The sequence below is a fragment of the Pan paniscus genome, chromosome 9, assembly GCF_029289425.2.
Source record: "Pan paniscus chromosome 9, NHGRI_mPanPan1-v2.0_pri, whole genome shotgun sequence".
In the NCBI taxonomy this organism is placed as follows: Eukaryota; Metazoa; Chordata; class Mammalia; order Primates; family Hominidae; genus Pan; species Pan paniscus.
Genome location: NC_073258.2, coordinates 67,644,979 through 67,660,222, shown reverse-complemented (window position 1 = coordinate 67,660,222; position 15,244 = coordinate 67,644,979). Strand labels below are relative to the sequence as shown.

Genomic DNA, 15,244 nt, shown 5'->3' with positions numbered 1-15,244 from the left:
AATGCAGTGGCAGTGGCACGATCTCAGCTTACTGCAGCCTCCGCCTCCCAGGTTCAAGCAATTCTCCTGCCTCAGCCTCCCAAGTAGCCAGGATTACAGGCACCCACCACCACGCCTGGCTAATTTTTGTATTTTTAGTAGAGACAGGTTTTGCCATGTTGGCTAGGCTGGTCTCAAACTCCTGACCTTGTGATCTGCCTGCCTCGGCCTCTCAAAGTGCTGGGATTACAGGCGTGATCCATCGTGGCTGGCTTTTTTATTTTTAAATGTTTTAGAGACAGGGTCTTACTCTGTAACCCAGGCAGTGGTGCAGTAATAGCTCACTGCAGCTTCAAACTCCTGGGCTCAAGGGATCCTCCAGCCTCAGCTTCCCAAGTAGCTGGGAATACAGGTGCATGGCACTATGCCTGGTGAATTTTAAATTATGTTTATTTTTTATTTACTTTTATTTTTATTGTTGTTATTTTTGGAGATGGAGTTTCATTCTTGTCTCCAAGACAAGAAATGGCACAGTCTTGGCTCACTGCAACCTCTGCCTCCCACGTTCAAGCGATTCTCCTGCCTCAGCCTCCCGAGTAGCTGGAATTAAAGGCATGTGCCACCACACCCAGCTAATTTTTGTATTTTCAGTAAAGATGGGGTTTCACCATGTTGGCCAGGCTGATCTCAAACTCCTGACCTCAAGTAACCTTCCCACCTTGGCCTCCCAAACTGCTGGGATTACAGGTGTGAGCCACCATGTCTGGCCTATTTTGTTTTTTTAAAGAGACAGTATCTTGCTATGTTGCCCAGGCTGGTCTCAAGCTCCTGGCCTCAAATCCTCTCGCCTCAGCCTCTCAAAACACTGGGCTTACAGGCATTAGCCACTGTGCCGAAAGAAGTCTCTTTCTTTCCTTCTTTCCTTCCTTCTTTCTCTCTCTTTCTTCTTTTTCTTTCTTTCCTTTTTTGAGACAGGGTCTCGCCCTTTTGCCAGGCTAGAGTGCAGTGGTGTAATCATAGCTCACTGTAGCCTCCAACTCCTGGCCTCAAGTGATTCTCTCACATCAGCCTCCCAAGTGGTTAGGACCACAGGTGAACACCACCATGCCTGGCTAATTTTTTTTTGTTATTTTTTCTGTAGAGATGAGATTTCGCCATGCTCCCCAGGCTGGTCTCAAATTTGTAGGCTCAAGCGATCCTCCCACCTCGGCCTTCCAAACTGCTGGGATAACAGTCATGAGCCACCATGCCTGGAATCTTGTTTAACTTTTTCTTTTTTCTAAGAAATGTCAGGCTATAAACCATTCTTAGTGCTCACTGGTTTCTGAACACCAAGTGTAGAAATAGCCACTTCCTCTTTGCCCAATATCACGGGCACAGCAGAATGCCAGCATCTGCGGTGCTGGCATGTTCCGGAAGGCATCTTCAGGGTAGTCACCCACACCTACTCAGCAAGCCAGAGACACCCAGCCTGCGGCCAGGGTGGGAATCCTTTCTTATCTTTTAAAACTTTCTTGGCCAGACATGGTGTTGCACACCTGTAATCCCAGCACTTTAGAAGGCCGAGGTGGGTAGATCACCTGAGGTCAGGAGTTAGAGACCAGCCCGGCCAACATGGTGAAACCCTGTCTCTACTGAAAAAAAAAAAATTAGCTGGGGATGGTGGCGGACACCTATAATCCCAGCTACTCAGGAGGCTGAGGCAGGAAAATCACTTGACCCCGGGAGGCGGAGGTTGCAGTGAGCCGAGATCATGCCACTGCATTCCAGCCTGGGCAACAAGAGCGAAATTCCATGTCAAAAAAAAAAGGAAAACAAAAACAAAACTTTCTTATCCATTTTTCCATCTTTTTCTCTATTTTTTTTTCTTTTGAGACACTCTGTCACCTAGGCTGGAATGCAATGGCACAATCTCGGCTTACTGCAAGCTCCGCCTCCCAGGTTCAAGCAATTCTCCTGCCTCAGCCTCCAGAGTAGCTGGGACTACAGGTGCGCACCAACACGCCTAGCTAATTTTTGTATTTTTAGTAGAGATGGGGTTTCACCATATTGGCCAGGCTGGTCTTGAACTCCTGACCTCGTGATCCGCCCAGGCTCCCAAAGTGCTGAGATTACAGGCGTGAGCCACCGTGACCAGGCAGTTTTTTCTAAGTAAACAACAACCCTTCACTCACTCACTAAAGTCAGAAACAGGAGACTTCTCTTTTCCTCACCCCCATTTGAAATCCATTAGCAAATCCTGTCAGTTCTGCCTCTGAAGCATTCCAAAGCCAGTCACTCACCTCCGCCTGGACTTGCGGGAAGCACTTGGGTGTGAGTTCTCGTCCTATTTGCCTGGATCACTGCAGAAGCCTCAACTGGTCTCTGCTTCTCCTACCTCATTCAATCCATCTCCACACAACTTTCAGTGGGATGGCTTAAAAATGTGAATTATATGTCATTCTCTCACTTAAATTTCCCCAGAGGATTCCTATTGCACATGAAATAAAATCTAAGTTTCTTATCCTGGTCCAAAGGCCCTGGGTAATCTTCCTTCTCTCCAGCCACTCTTCCCCTTGCCACACTGACTTCTTTCCTATTCCTTAAACAGGTCAATCCTTTCCCATTTTGATACCCTTAATTTTGCTTTTCTTTGACCTGGAGCACTCTTCTTCCTCTTTCCTTCCTTCTTTCCTTCTTTCCTTCCTTCCTTTCTTCCTTCCTTTTCTTTCTCTCTTTCCTCTCTTTTCTTTCTTTCTTTCTTTTTTCTTTCTTTTTCTTTCTTTCCTTCTTCTTTCCTTTTCTTTCTTTCTCTCATTCTGTCACCCAGGCTGGAGTGCAGTGGCACAATCTCAGCTCACTGCAACCTCTGCCTCCTGTGTTCAAGTGATTCTTCTGCCTCAGCCTCCCGAGTAGCTGGGATTACAGGCACCTGCCACCACATCCAGCTAATTTTTGTATTTTTAGTAGAGGATTACAGGCACCTGCCACAACATCCAGCTGATTTTTGTATTTTTAGTAGAGACAGGGGTTTCACCATGTTGGCCAGGCTGGTCTTGAACTCCTGACCTCAGGTGATCCACCCACCTTGGCCTCCCCAAATGCTGGGAATACAGGCATGAGCCACTGTGCCAGGTCTTTTTTTTTTTTTTTTTTTTTGAGATGGAGTCTCGCTCGTCGCCCTGGCTGGAATGCAGTGGCTCAATCTTGGCTCACTGCAAGCTCTGCCTCCTGGGTTCACACCATTCTCCTACCTCAGCCTCCCGAGTAGCTGGGACTACAGGCGCCTGCCACCACGCCCGGCTAATTTTTTATATTTTTAGTAGAGACGGAGTTTCACCGTGTTAGCCAGGATGGTCTTGATATCCTGACCTCGTGATCCGCCTGCTTCTGCCTCCCAAAGTCCAAAGTGCTGGGATTACAGGGGTGAGCCACAGCGCCCGGACTTTTTTTTTTTTTTTTTTTTTTTGAGACGACGTCTCACTCTTGTCACCCAGGCTGGAGTGCAGTGGTGTAAGTGCAATCAAGGCTCACTGCAGCCTCACCCTTCTGGGCTCAGGTGATCTTCCCACCTCAGCCTTTTGGGTAGCTGGGACTACAGGTGCACACCACCATACCTGGCTAACTTTTTGCTTTTTTTTTTTTTTTTTGTAGAGACGGGGTTTTGCCTTGTTGCCCAGGCTGGTTTCAAACTCCTGGACTCAAGCTATCCACCTGCTTCAGTCTCCCAAAGTGCTAGGATTACAGGCACAAGCCACCGTGCCCGGCCTCTTCTTCTTTCTTATCTTTTAGGTCTTAGCTCAATGTCACCTTAGAAGAGCTTTCTGACGCCACACTCTAAATTAGCACCCCCTCCTCAGTTCCGCTCGGCCACAGTACGCAGGTTCTTTCTTTCATTGCACGCACTGCATGCTCCCTTTAGAGAGTTATTTTACTTTTTGTTACGTCTCCCCACAACTTCAGTGTAAGGTCTGTGAGTCCAGGGACCTTGTCTGTCTTGTTCAGTTTTCCCCAGGACCCAGCAAAGCCCTTGGCGCATGTAGGTGTCATAAGTGTTTATCACATGCAAAATGAAGTGCCAGAGCCAATATTTGACCTCAGTCTTTGTGACTCCAAAACTTCAGCCCTTTCTCATACCTTTTTGCTCCCAGGGCAGCAATCTGGTGTTGGTGGCAAGGGTGCTTGAGAGTCAGATTTGGCTTCTGCAGCCACTTTGGAAGTGCCATTGGGCAATTCCTTTCTTCTCTCTGGGCCTCAGTTTACCCATCTATTCTAAGATGCAATATTGTTGATGCTCCGAGCCACAGGGACCATGCCAGGGAAGGGAACAGAAGCAGATGGTTCTATGTCCAGCAGGGGGCGCAATGGGCTCGCTCAACTTCTTTCTCCGCATGGGCCGACGGCCTGGCTCTCCAATTCTGAGTGTCAGGGTACCTTCTTGTCCACACACACTCTACCATCTCCTGTCACTGCCACCAAATACCAGGGAGGGGTTTCTTTTTTTCTTCCATAATTTTTACCTTTTAAAGTTGTGGGGCGGCCGGGCGTGGTGGCTCACGCCTGTAATCCCAGCACTTTAGGAGGCTGAAGCTGGTAGATCACGAGGTCAAGAGATTGAGAGAAGCTTGGCAAACATGGTGAAACCCCGTCTCTACTAAAAATAGAAAAATTAGCCAGGCGTGGTGTCATGCGCCTGGAATCCCAGCTACCCAGGAGGCTGAGGCAGGAGAATCGCTGGAACCCGGGAGGCAGAGGCTGTAGTGAGCCGAGATCGTGCCACTGCACTCCAGCCTGGGCAACAGAGCAAGACTCCATATCAAAAAATAAAAAATAAAAAAAGTTATGGGGCTTTTTTGTTTTATTTTGTTTTTTGTTTTTTGAGACAGAGTCTCACTCTGTCACCCAGGCTGGAGTGCAATGGCATGATCTCAGCTCACTGCAACCTCCGCCTAACGGGTTCAAGTGATTCTCCTGCCTCAGCCTCCCGAGTAGCTGGGATTACAGGCTCACGCCACCATGCCCGGCTAATTTTTGTATTTTTAGTGGAGACAGGGTTTCACCATGTTGGCCAGGCTGCTATCGAACTCCTGACCTCAGGTGATTCACACACCTCGGCCTTCCAAAATCCTGGGATTACAGGCTTGAGCCACCGTGCCTGGCCTATTATAGATTTAGACTTAGAGAAAAGTTTTGAAGATCCTACAAAGTTCCCACAGACCCCACAGCCATTTCCACCTGTTACCAACATCTTACACTTACATGATACATTTGTCACAATTAATGAGTCAATGTTGATACAGTATTATCAACTGAAGTCCATACTTTATTCAGACTTCCTCATTACCTTGCATCCTTTTTCTGCTCTAGTATATTACATTCTATTTCATCATTATGTTTCCTTAGGTTTCTCAGATTTTCCTTTTTGTTTTGTTTTTGTGGCAGGGTCTTGCTCTGTTGCCCAGGCTGGAGTGCAGTGGTGTGACCATAGCTCATTGCAGTCTCTAACTCCTGGGCTTAAGCAATCCTCCCACTTCAACCTCTCAAGTAGACGGAACTACAGGTGCATGCCACCACGCCCAGCTAATTTTTGTTTGTAGAGATTGGGTCTTGCTTTGTTGCCCAGGCTGGTATTGAACTCGTGGGCTCAGGCCATCCTCCCACCTCGTCCTCCCAAAGTTCTGGGATTATAGGCATGAGCTGCCACAATTGTGTGGCCAGACTTTCCTTTTTTTTTTTTTAATGACTCCAGGGAGGTTTTTATATGGGACTCCAATGCATGTCTTGAGCTCATGGTCACTTAAGATTCCCTCTGGGGAACTTAGGAACACATTTTTACAGTAGAAACTGATGAGTCTAATGAAACCCTTTGACTGAACTTCAGAAGTGTCCTCTCAGCCAGGTGGGGTGCTGTGCACCTGCAATCCCAGTATTTTGGGAGGATGAGGCAGGAGGATCACTTGAGCCCAGGAGTTTGAGTCCAGCAATATAGTGAACATTGCCTCGAAAGAAAGAAAGAAAGAAAGAAAGAAAGAAAGAAAGAAAGAAAGAAAGAAAGAAAGAAAGAAAGAAAGTGAGAGAGAGAAAGATTCCTTTCAAGAAGACATTTTGAGTGTGTCTGCTATGTGCCAGTCCTGTGCTCCATGCCAGGGTCCTCCTGGGGCTGACAATCCAGTTATTTTGTCCAAGTTGGAGAACAGATGCACAAGGAAGGCAGAGGGCAAAACTCCACCCTCCTTTTCCACCCAAGGACCCATCCAAGTTGGAAAAATAGTGACAGGTCCCTAGGAGTGTCTTCCTTCCCATGGGACTGTCTGAAGGGCATGGCCCCAGAGCTGGAGGATTTGGAATAAAAGGAGGCTTAGGGGCTTTCTCAGGTTGTGCCCTCAGTTCCTGGAACCCAGCCTCTGTACTTCACTGGGGAAGCCTTTGAGGTCACCATTGCCTTCTAATTCAATTGAATAACTTAAGTCAATTCTGTGCTTCTCTGCTTATAAATGGACACTATCAAGTTCTAACAGCATCTTTGGGAGATAAGTACCATGTTTGTCAGCCCTGCTTCACTTGTGGAGAAACTGAGCCTCAAGTCCCATTTGGCAAATAATTGGTGGAGATGAGATTTGAATCCAGGGTTCGCTCTGTCGCCCAGGCTGGAGTACAGTGGTGCAGTCTTGGCTCACTGCAACCTCCACCTCCCAGGCTCAAGAGATTCTCCAGCCTCAGGCTCTCATGTAGCTGGGACTACAAGTGTGCACCACACCCAGATAATTTTTGTATTTTTTGTAAAGATGGGATTTCACCATGTTTCCCAGGCTGATCTCAAACTCCTGGGCTCAAGCAATCCTCCTGCCTTGGCCTCCCAAAGTGCTGGGATTACAGGCGTGACCCACTGTGCCCAGCCCATCTCCTCATTTTCATTTGCCCCTCACCCTACCCTGTGGCTGTTTGGGCTTCAAGCTTGGAGGAAAACAGCATTTTTGGAAACTTTTTTCTCTTGACTTACTGAGTTATATTCTGCTCCGCTCTACTTTACAGACCTGGAGAGCAAAAAGAAGGGGTTTCTCACCCCACACTTGGGAGAGAGGACCCTGCTCCAGCCCACATTTGCCCTTCTTGAGTAATCTGGGATGAGATGATTTGGGATGGGTGGTGATTCACTGGCTCTGCCAGCAGAGAAAACAGCCCAGGGCTGGGATGCAGATGCTCTGGGTATGTTGCCCATCCACCCATGCCTGTCACCAATTGTGGGAACAAATAACTTTTTGCCTGTGGTCCTCAGTTTCTTCATCAGTGAGATGGACTAATATGCCTGCCCAGAGGCATTGTTGCAGCAAATAAGAGAGGTAAAAGTGTGTGTCAGCTGAAAGCCCTGTGCAAGGATAACAGACGTGGTTATAATTTCCAGTGAGTCGATCCAGGGCCCCACAGGGAAGTTGCTTCCCTGAAGGACCAGGTGAAGAAAGAACTTGTGAGCAGAAGCTTCAAACCCATGCCCAGACCCAACGTCAAATTGAATCCTCTTGTCCACTCCTAGGCCCTCTCTTCCCTCCCACACCACGAGCACTGCAAGCCTGGCACAGAGAGGAGATGCCAGCATTCTCTAGTACTGGACGCCAAGCACCTTGAGGGCAAGACATAACATCTGTTTCAGCCCTAAACTTTCCAGCTTCTAGCACAGTATGGGCCACACAATGTACATGTGGATGTTGAGTGAAAGAATGAATGAATGAGTGAACGAATGAATGAATTCACAAGTGGATGAAGAAATGCTGGGGCCATAAACAGGTCCAGCTTTTACCTCCTGGCCCCCAGGCTCCCATCCAAGCCTCCCAAACTTATCCTCCACCCTTCCTTTTACACAGCAGCGCATGACACCAGAGGTACCAAAAAGGCAAACTGGACTTTATTATAAAGTTGGCTACAAAGTCACCGCAGCACCACGAGGTGGCCATCTGGGCAGGCCCAGGCAGTCTGGCGGCCGGGTGAGTCCCGCACCAGGTACACGCACTCGTGCAAGCACACGTGTGACGGCAGGTCTGCCTTCCTCCATCGGAAAGGAACGTAGCGTCTCTTCGCACCCCCCACCCCAGGCGCGGGGCGCAAAAGTCACAGGAAGGGCCGCCAGGGCGGCAGAGTCCATCGGAATTGAAATCCCGTTACTGGTGTGTAGAGAATTCTACGTGGGTGTCAAGAGCCCCTCAGGGCACGGGCTGGCCCAGGTGGGCCCTGCCTTTCCCCCACCAAGGCTAGGGGTGGCTTGACCCCTAGGAGTGGAGAACTGGCCCAGGCCAATGGGGCAAGGCGGCGGGGAAGTGAGACTCCCCCATTCTCCGCTTGAAATCCCATTCAAGGAAACTCACTACGAGTGAATACAGATTGAAATGGAAACTGGGATCGCTCGAAGTCTCTTGATTTTAAAAAGAAGCTCCCCTCCCTTGCCCTCCCACCTCCCCCCCCCAAATCCTGCAGGGCCTGGGGAATCATATATATCCCCCTCTGGCCCCCAGAATCCCCCCAACAGTCCCGGGGGGGTGGAGAGCGGCTCCACGTCTTGATGACAATATGCCATACTTGACGACGTTAAGTCACAGACTTATTCAAAACGTTGGTTCCCCTCCACTTCCATCTGCAGAGAGATAGAGAGAGAGAACACAATCAGTTAGACCAATTAGCACAGAGGATCCTGGGGCTGAGAATGTGTTGGTATTAGTATGGGCTTCAAAGATATTGGCTCAATGATGAAATGATGGCCAGAGGCTCAGCAAATTAGGGGGCAATTTGGATGGACGGAGTGAAACTGAGGCTGTAGTTTAGGAAGGATGGAGCTGTAACCAGGGAGCTACCTCAATGGAGTCAGGGGCTGAGCCTCGTCTTTCTTTTACCAACTTGCATAAACTCTTGCTCTGTATCCCCTTCAGGGAGCTAGGATACTAGGATAGAGCTCTAGTCCCTCTTCCATCAGTTTGTTGTGCACCCTAAGGAAAGTCTGTTTAACTCTGTGACCTTGATTATTTTCATCTGTAAAATGGGGTGCTGAAGACTGATCTAGGCCTCTCATGGAGTTAAGCACAAGCCCTTACTTAAGAATTCCCTAGCACTCTATCCCACAGCCCCAACCCCTACCAAGTCTGCTTGTTCAAACTTTCATATTAAGTCTTTCATTTTTTCTTATCTCCACTGCTACTCTCTTCAGCAGGGGATGACATCCCCTTAATAAAATCAATGTACAGAGAGGGGGAATTGATTTGCCTAAATCTACCCAGCATTTCATTGGCAGGACAGGGACTTGAGTTCTTGGACCTTTTGGCTGACTCACCTTCATGGAAGCTGTCTTGAACTTGGCTCTGGAGTTGATGCAACTCATCAGTAAACCCATCATAGGGGAATGCTGAGACACCTGTCTCAAAGGCGGTTTCATATGTGGCCAGGTCCTCCAGGAAGCTGTGGTCTTCTGGGGACAGGTTGTTGCAAGGCGATGGGGCCCCTCCTGGGCCCTCTGCCTCAGGATCCCCTGAGCCCCATTCCTCACTGGGATCTGGGGTAGAGAGATCCATGAAGATGTCTTCCACGGGCGTCTCTTCCAGGAACATGTTATCAGGGTCAGCCAGGAAGTCCAGCTCCTGGCATTTCCAGGGTTTCAGGTCCAGGCTGAGCACAGGGGGGCCTGCCCCTGACAGGGACAGGTTGGAGTCCAGGGGCTCCAGTCCTCCAAGTGGCTCTAGTCCGCCAGTGCCAGCCTCAGCTGAGAAGGGTCTGTCCATGCCCTGAGCCAATTGGCTAATCTGCTGGATGAGACGGTCTATCTCATTCTGCTCCTTTTCAGAGTAGTGGAAGAAACTCTGCTTGACTGGAGAGGCCTCAGGTGTGAGCAGGCCTTCGGGCACCAGGGGGACATCCACAGAGAGGGGGCCCCGGAGCTGGGCTAGGGCCAAGAGCGTGCAGTCCCCATTACCAGGGCTGCTAGGACTTGGGGGCAACTTCTCATAGAGAAAACTGCATCCCTCCTGGGCAAAGTAAGTCTTGGTAGGGTTGGGGCTCAGTTGCTCTGGGAAGGTTTGGCTGGGGCTGTCCAGGTGTGCTTGGAATGCTGTGCTGGGAGGAGTCAGCTGTTCATGGGCAGGGCTGCCCAGAGGCTCTGGGAAGGTGGCTGTGCTGGGAAGCAGCTGGTCTGGGAAGGTGGAGGTGCAGGGAGTCAACTGGTCTTCATAGCTTCTGACCGAGGTTTCAGTCAACTGGCCTTGCAGTGGGCTAGTTAGTGGATCTGGGAAGGTTGCACTGCTGGGCGTCAACTGATCAGAGAAGGTCGCAGTGCTTGGAGTCAGCTGTTCTTGAAGAGTGCTGGATGGGGTGGGCAAATGGGTCTGGAAGGGCTCATGGAGGCTGAAGAGGAAGGCACAGCCTCCTGGCTGATGGGGCGTGTAAGGTGGAGTGCACACAAGATCCTTGCTTAGTTCTGCTTGGAGAGAAGGCTCAGGCCCAGAAGGGAATGTCAGGTAACTGAAGTCCAGTTCTTTGGAGGGTCGGGGAAGCTCTTCTGATGCAGAGACAACACTCAGTTCAGGAGCACTGGGGAAGCTGGTGCTTCTGGGAGCCCCCAGTGCTGCGGTGAAGAGTGGGTTAGTGCTGGAGCACTGTTCCTGGGAAATAATGTTTTCAGGGAATGAGGGCAGCATGGTCGGAGTGCCCAGGACATAAGCTGCCTGGGTGTCTTCAGAGTTCAACTGCTGGCGGAGGCTCCAGGCTTCCATGTCACTGGAGAGGAGAGAAGAGGCAGCTGGTAAGGGTCCGACGTCCATATCCAGAGCAGTTCCCTGATTTGTGTCTCCTCCATGCCGACCTCAGCTGCCCCCTAGTCCCCTGGCTTGTGGCTTACCTGATTGGGTAGTTATTGGCAGTAATGGGTCCCTCTGGACCTTCTGAGTATAACAGGCAGTAAATCCATGCCCAGCCTCCAGTCTTGGCCTGTAGCCTCACCACCATCTCTGCCTGAATATCTCCACTCTCAGCCACTGGGGAGAAAGAAGATGCAGAGTTAGGATGTCCACCAGGCAACTCTACCTACTCCCCACCCTTGGTCACCTCTCCACTGAATTGAGATAGCCGTGACATCCTCTCTTCTGACTACCCTCACCTGCACCACTCAGCTCTCTACCTTGACCTCACCACTCAGAGTTCCCCAGTTCTGATTTGATTATTGCCTTGAATCCTCACCTTCATGTTCACCCTATAGCATCCGAAACTGTTGGCCTCTGTTATCTCCCCAGCATCACTCTTGACTACAGATCATTCTTTGTCTGGTCTCCCATGCCCTTTCCCAGCTTGCTATCTTGTCCCCAGCCTCTCTGGACACTCACACAGGCGGTAGTGTTGAGCAGAAGCGTGGGCCAGGTCCTCGGGGTGCAGCAGTCCATACCATGATTTACAAAGCAGTTCACTGCGCTCAAAGCCCAGGTAGATTAGGACACTGGGAAGGTGGAAAGGGTGAGGTCAGCTTTCTGTTTTCCTTGCTTGATACCCATGCATCTCACTCCCTCCCAGATCCTCTGCCCCCCTAAACCCCATCCTCCCTGCCCCTGACTCCAGAATCTAGGGTCCCTTCATCTCTGGCCTGCCTTTCTCTTGGAATCTGAACACTCCAGGCTTACCTCTCGGAGATGTCCAGTAGAGCCAGGTCTTTAGCATGGCGGCTCTGGAACATGGCCAGGAAGAGCGAGGCAGGGCCAGGGCCAGGGCCAGGACCAGGGCGGGGTCTCGGCTCCAGAGGGGCACAGAAAGCTGTGAACACGGGGTTTCCTGCCCAGTAGGCTCCAGGTGGGTGAGCATGGAATCGGCCTCGAATAAGCACGAGTTTGTTGCCTGCACTCTGGCGCCTGAGGGACTTGGAGGTGTTGAAGCGGCAGCGGAAGAGGCGATCTAGATAGATGAAGAGAAAAACAGATAAGAGGGTGAGTGGCTGAGAGAGAGACAGTGGATGGTGGGGAGAAGGGCAGCAGGTGGGAAATTGGACCGAGGAAGGGAGAAGGGAGTCCTTACCAGTGTCCAGGGCAGAGGGCAGGGTGAGTTGCTGGCGCACAGTGAGGTGGTCAGCTGGGTCAATGATGTCGTAGATGCTGTCACCCTGGGCAACCAGGTCCACCTGGAGGGAGGAAAAGAAGAGATGACCATTAGGGAGAACAGCAGGAGCCAATCTTTGATCTACAGTATCTTGTAGGGTATAACCTCTCCCTCCATAGTAATTCCCAGTTCCTCAGGAGTGGAAGGCTCACGGCACCCACTCCATGCCCAGCCTCAGCTGAAAGGACCCTTAGCACTCACCATGGAGTGGCCCAGATGCTCGCTCACACTCTCAGACAGGTAGAGCAATTTCCCCTCGGCTGTGAACACAAGCAGAAAGCCGGGTAGTGCCGCTACGATGTCCTCAAGCTCTTGAGCTGAGAGAAGCCCCGTGGGGCCCGCCAGAGGAGTGCCTGTAGGGCGAGAAGACGTAGTGCGTCAGGAGTAAGACTGGGAGGCAAAGAAGAAGTGAGGAAGGCATGGTCTGAGTTTCAGAGAATCCAGAGGAATTTCTCATGGACCTGCCTCTGCAAACACCTGTTGACCCGCTGCCCGCAGCTCTTGGCCAGGGAACCTGTTGCTGTATCTCCATAGCCCACAAGCCCTCGACTTCTAAAGCGGGGTCGGCTCCTCCTCGGCTCTTAATTTCAGAACCGCGGACAGAGCTCCAAAGCGGCTCTGAATTTCAGAACCGCGGACAGAGCTCCGAAGCCGACTGTGGGTTCAGAACCATGGACAGAGCCATACACGGCCGACGCAGCCGTCAGCACCATGGGCAGCGCCCGGAAGGCGCCAGGAGATCCCTTTCAGCACCGCGGACAGTAGCTATGTTCCCCTAGGCTCAGGCAGCTCCATCCCTGCAACTTCCCGGGCTTCCCTCCCCGGCTCCCGGAGCGCTTCTGCACTGGCGGGCACCGAGGCCGCTCTGTCCTGGCTCTTCTCCTCTCATAATCTGGTGTTAGGGACACCGTCCAGGCTCTCTAACTCTCATTCAGAACTAAGGTGAGGTCTGGAGGGAGCTCAGGAGGAAAAGTAGAAAGTCCCGAATCTCCCCAGTTCGCCAGCACGCTGCCCTAGACATGCGGCAGCCCCAGCGGGTTCCCTCAGCTCCAGGGTCTCCGGCGCCTGGCAGCTCGGATCTGCGGTAGCCCCAGCATGCTCACCACCAGCGAAGAAGACGCCCTTGCGAGTGTAGATGCAGGCGAGGCTCATGATGTGCAGGTAGGACAGCCGGACCTTGTCCGCTTCGGCCAGCGGCAGCAGCTCCTTGAGGTTCCGGATCTCGGCGTTGATCTGGTCCCGGCGCGCCTTGGAGGCGCCCTTGGTGGAGCGGTACATGACCGGCGGCTGCGGAGCTCCAGCTCGGGTGCCCGAGCACCTGCGCTCCCGTCCCGACGCACCGGCGGCTTCCTCCTCCGTGCTTCCCCGTCTCTCGCTCAGGCTCGCTCTCTGCTCTCCTGGGCTCCGCTCGGCTGCGCTGCCCCCCTCGCCTGCCTCACGCCGCCTTATATAGCTCCTGCCAGGCGTGGGGGGCTCGTTTTAGAGCCGGGGGGGCGGGAGAGCGGGAGGCTGGGCTAAGCAAGCTGCAGCGGGAGCCGCTGACTGGGGAGGGGGGCTCCTCCTCCCGCCCGGCTTCCGACGTCATCTCATGACGTAGAATGAGAGAGGGAGGGAGGCGGGCGAGGGGGGAGCAGGAGGCTGCGGAGGGGGCCAAGCCTGGCGGGAGCTGAGCGGAGAGGAAGGCGCTGCGTTAGGAAAGCTTGAATGGAGTGTGGGGACCCTGGCGTCTGAATGCGTTCAGTTGAGGGAAGCGACAGGGCCAGGGTTAGGGCGGCCTGAAGCCCGCGGCAGGAGTCCCCAGAGGGCAGAGAGGGGCCGGCACTGACACTAATTTTTCTGAGGAGTTGAGGAATGGGGAAGAACAGGGTTGTCTACAAATCCCCCTCGTTACTTGACAGACAAGGTCACGTTCACATGCAGGGAAGGAGGACTTTCCTTGGCCTCCGTGGGACAGGTCACTGCTGGGGTTCCTCTCTGGGGACTATTTAACCTGGGATTCCCTTGGCCATTTTTAGAGAACAAATTCCCGCCCCCGCTTCCCAAATCGGGCCTTGGCGGCTTATCAGGGGGTGTTCATGGGGGTCTAAGTCCCAAGGATGGGTGGAAAGGGGGTCCGGTGGGAAAGGGACCAGCTGAATTTGGCGTTGATCCTGTTTTCCCACAGCCAAGAATAGAAACCAACACCAGCGCTGTAGTCTGCAGTGATTCGTGGTTTCCCTCTCAGCTAATTAACCTTACTGAAGGGGAAACTGAGGCAGGGACGTGGGGGCACGTCGAGGACCTGGGTCTGCACTTAGGCATCCCTTCCCCCCGTTGCCGGCCCCCAAGCGAGCGCTTCCCCCCGCCCTGCTGCCAGCCTCTGTCTCCCCGCGGGCCGGGGGCGGGGGCGGGGCCGGGGGAATCCCAGCTCCATATTAGGACAGGAATCCTCCGGCGGCTGCCGCGGCTGCGGCGGGCGGGGCCTGGCTGCCTCCGCACCGCTCCGGAGGGCTCCCCGCCCTGCCTAGGCGGGCAAGACGGGGGAGCCGCTGAGAAGCGAAGGGGCAGCGCCGGACCCTCCATGACCCCTGCACCTACCAGGGACCCTGTATTTTTGCCAGGTTCCCTCCACCCCTCTCCACATTTGCGCCTCTAAGGCTCCTGGCTCTGCCTCTCCACCTTCAGCTCTCCACTCTCCACCTTCGTTTCTTTTTCTGTCCTTTCACATCCTTTTCTATCCTTTTCATATCCTGTCACCTTTGCCCTATCCCCACCCCCCCACACACACCCGCTTTTTTTCTCTTTTCACCACAGATGATTGCTCTCTACAGGGGCGAGGATGTGCCGTTCTTATCCTGGGATTCAATAATGCAAGAAGCAAGTGGGCTAGGGAATGTTCTTATCTGAAATCTCGTTTGATGGAGTAGCTGTGTGCGCATGGAATCACTTAAGTGGCTGGAAATGAGGCCACTTAAAAATTGGAGGGTGGGACTGGGAAGTCCCAGTCACACAGGAAGCATGGAGATGAACTTTGCCATCAAAAAGGACAATTTGGGGCCAGGGAACTCCCCGCTCCTCATGGAAAGGGGTGGTAGTAAGAGAGGTAGAGTGGGAGGAGAGGCGGCTGAGGAGAAGTATGTCTTAGAAGAGGTGTACAAGGTGTGGAGACCCTATTCTGGTGTCTTATGCATTTTGG

At 52.3% G+C, this 15,244-nt stretch overlaps 1 protein-coding gene and 1 non-coding gene across 4 annotated transcripts; both read right to left on the bottom strand.

Annotated features, from left to right (window-relative positions):
- Positions 1-1,263: 1,263 nt before the first annotated feature.
- On the bottom strand, positions 1,264-1,403 carry LOC112441287 (small nucleolar RNA SNORA43). The gene has a single exon (XR_003029224.4). It is a non-coding gene; the product is annotated as a small nucleolar RNA SNORA43 (small nucleolar RNA).
- Positions 1,404-7,836: 6,433 nt separating this feature from the next.
- On the bottom strand, positions 7,837-13,512 carry NPAS4 (neuronal PAS domain protein 4). Of its 3 annotated transcripts, XM_003828672.4 has the most exons (8): positions 13,173-13,511; positions 12,271-12,422; positions 11,989-12,091; positions 11,601-11,868; positions 11,310-11,419; positions 10,829-10,964; positions 9,272-10,707; positions 7,837-8,581 (listed from the first exon to the last, which is right to left on the bottom strand). In XM_003828672.4, exons 1-8 carry the CDS (start codon positions 13,345-13,347, stop codon positions 8,553-8,555), a joined length of 2,409 nt encoding a protein of 802 aa, XP_003828720.1. In that variant the 5' UTR covers positions 13,348-13,511; the 3' UTR covers positions 7,837-8,552. The 3 variants fall into 3 exon arrangements, with proteins under 3 accessions (XP_003828720.1, XP_008952363.1, XP_054950525.1); XM_008954115.4 differs by having other exon boundaries at positions 7,837-10,707; positions 13,173-13,512; XM_055094550.1 differs by lacking the exons at positions 11,310-11,419; positions 12,271-12,422; positions 13,173-13,511 and having other exon boundaries at positions 11,989-12,085.
- Positions 13,513-15,244: the final 1,732 nt, after the last annotated feature.

Bases quoted from the DNA above. Each gene is read 5' to 3' on its own strand.
- NPAS4 (XM_008954115.4), bottom strand. From the start codon at position 13,347: ATGTACCGCTCCACCAAGGGCGCCTCCAAGGCGCGCCGGGACCAGATC. The intron at 12,423-13,172 runs GTGAGCATGCTG...CTCGCCCTACAG, and splicing joins GGGCGTCTTCTTCGCTGGTG to GCACTCCTCTGGCGGGCCCC. The intron at 11,420-11,600 runs GTAAGCCTGGAG...CCACCTTCCCAG, and splicing joins CTACTGGACATCTCCGAGAG to TGTCCTAATCTACCTGGGCT.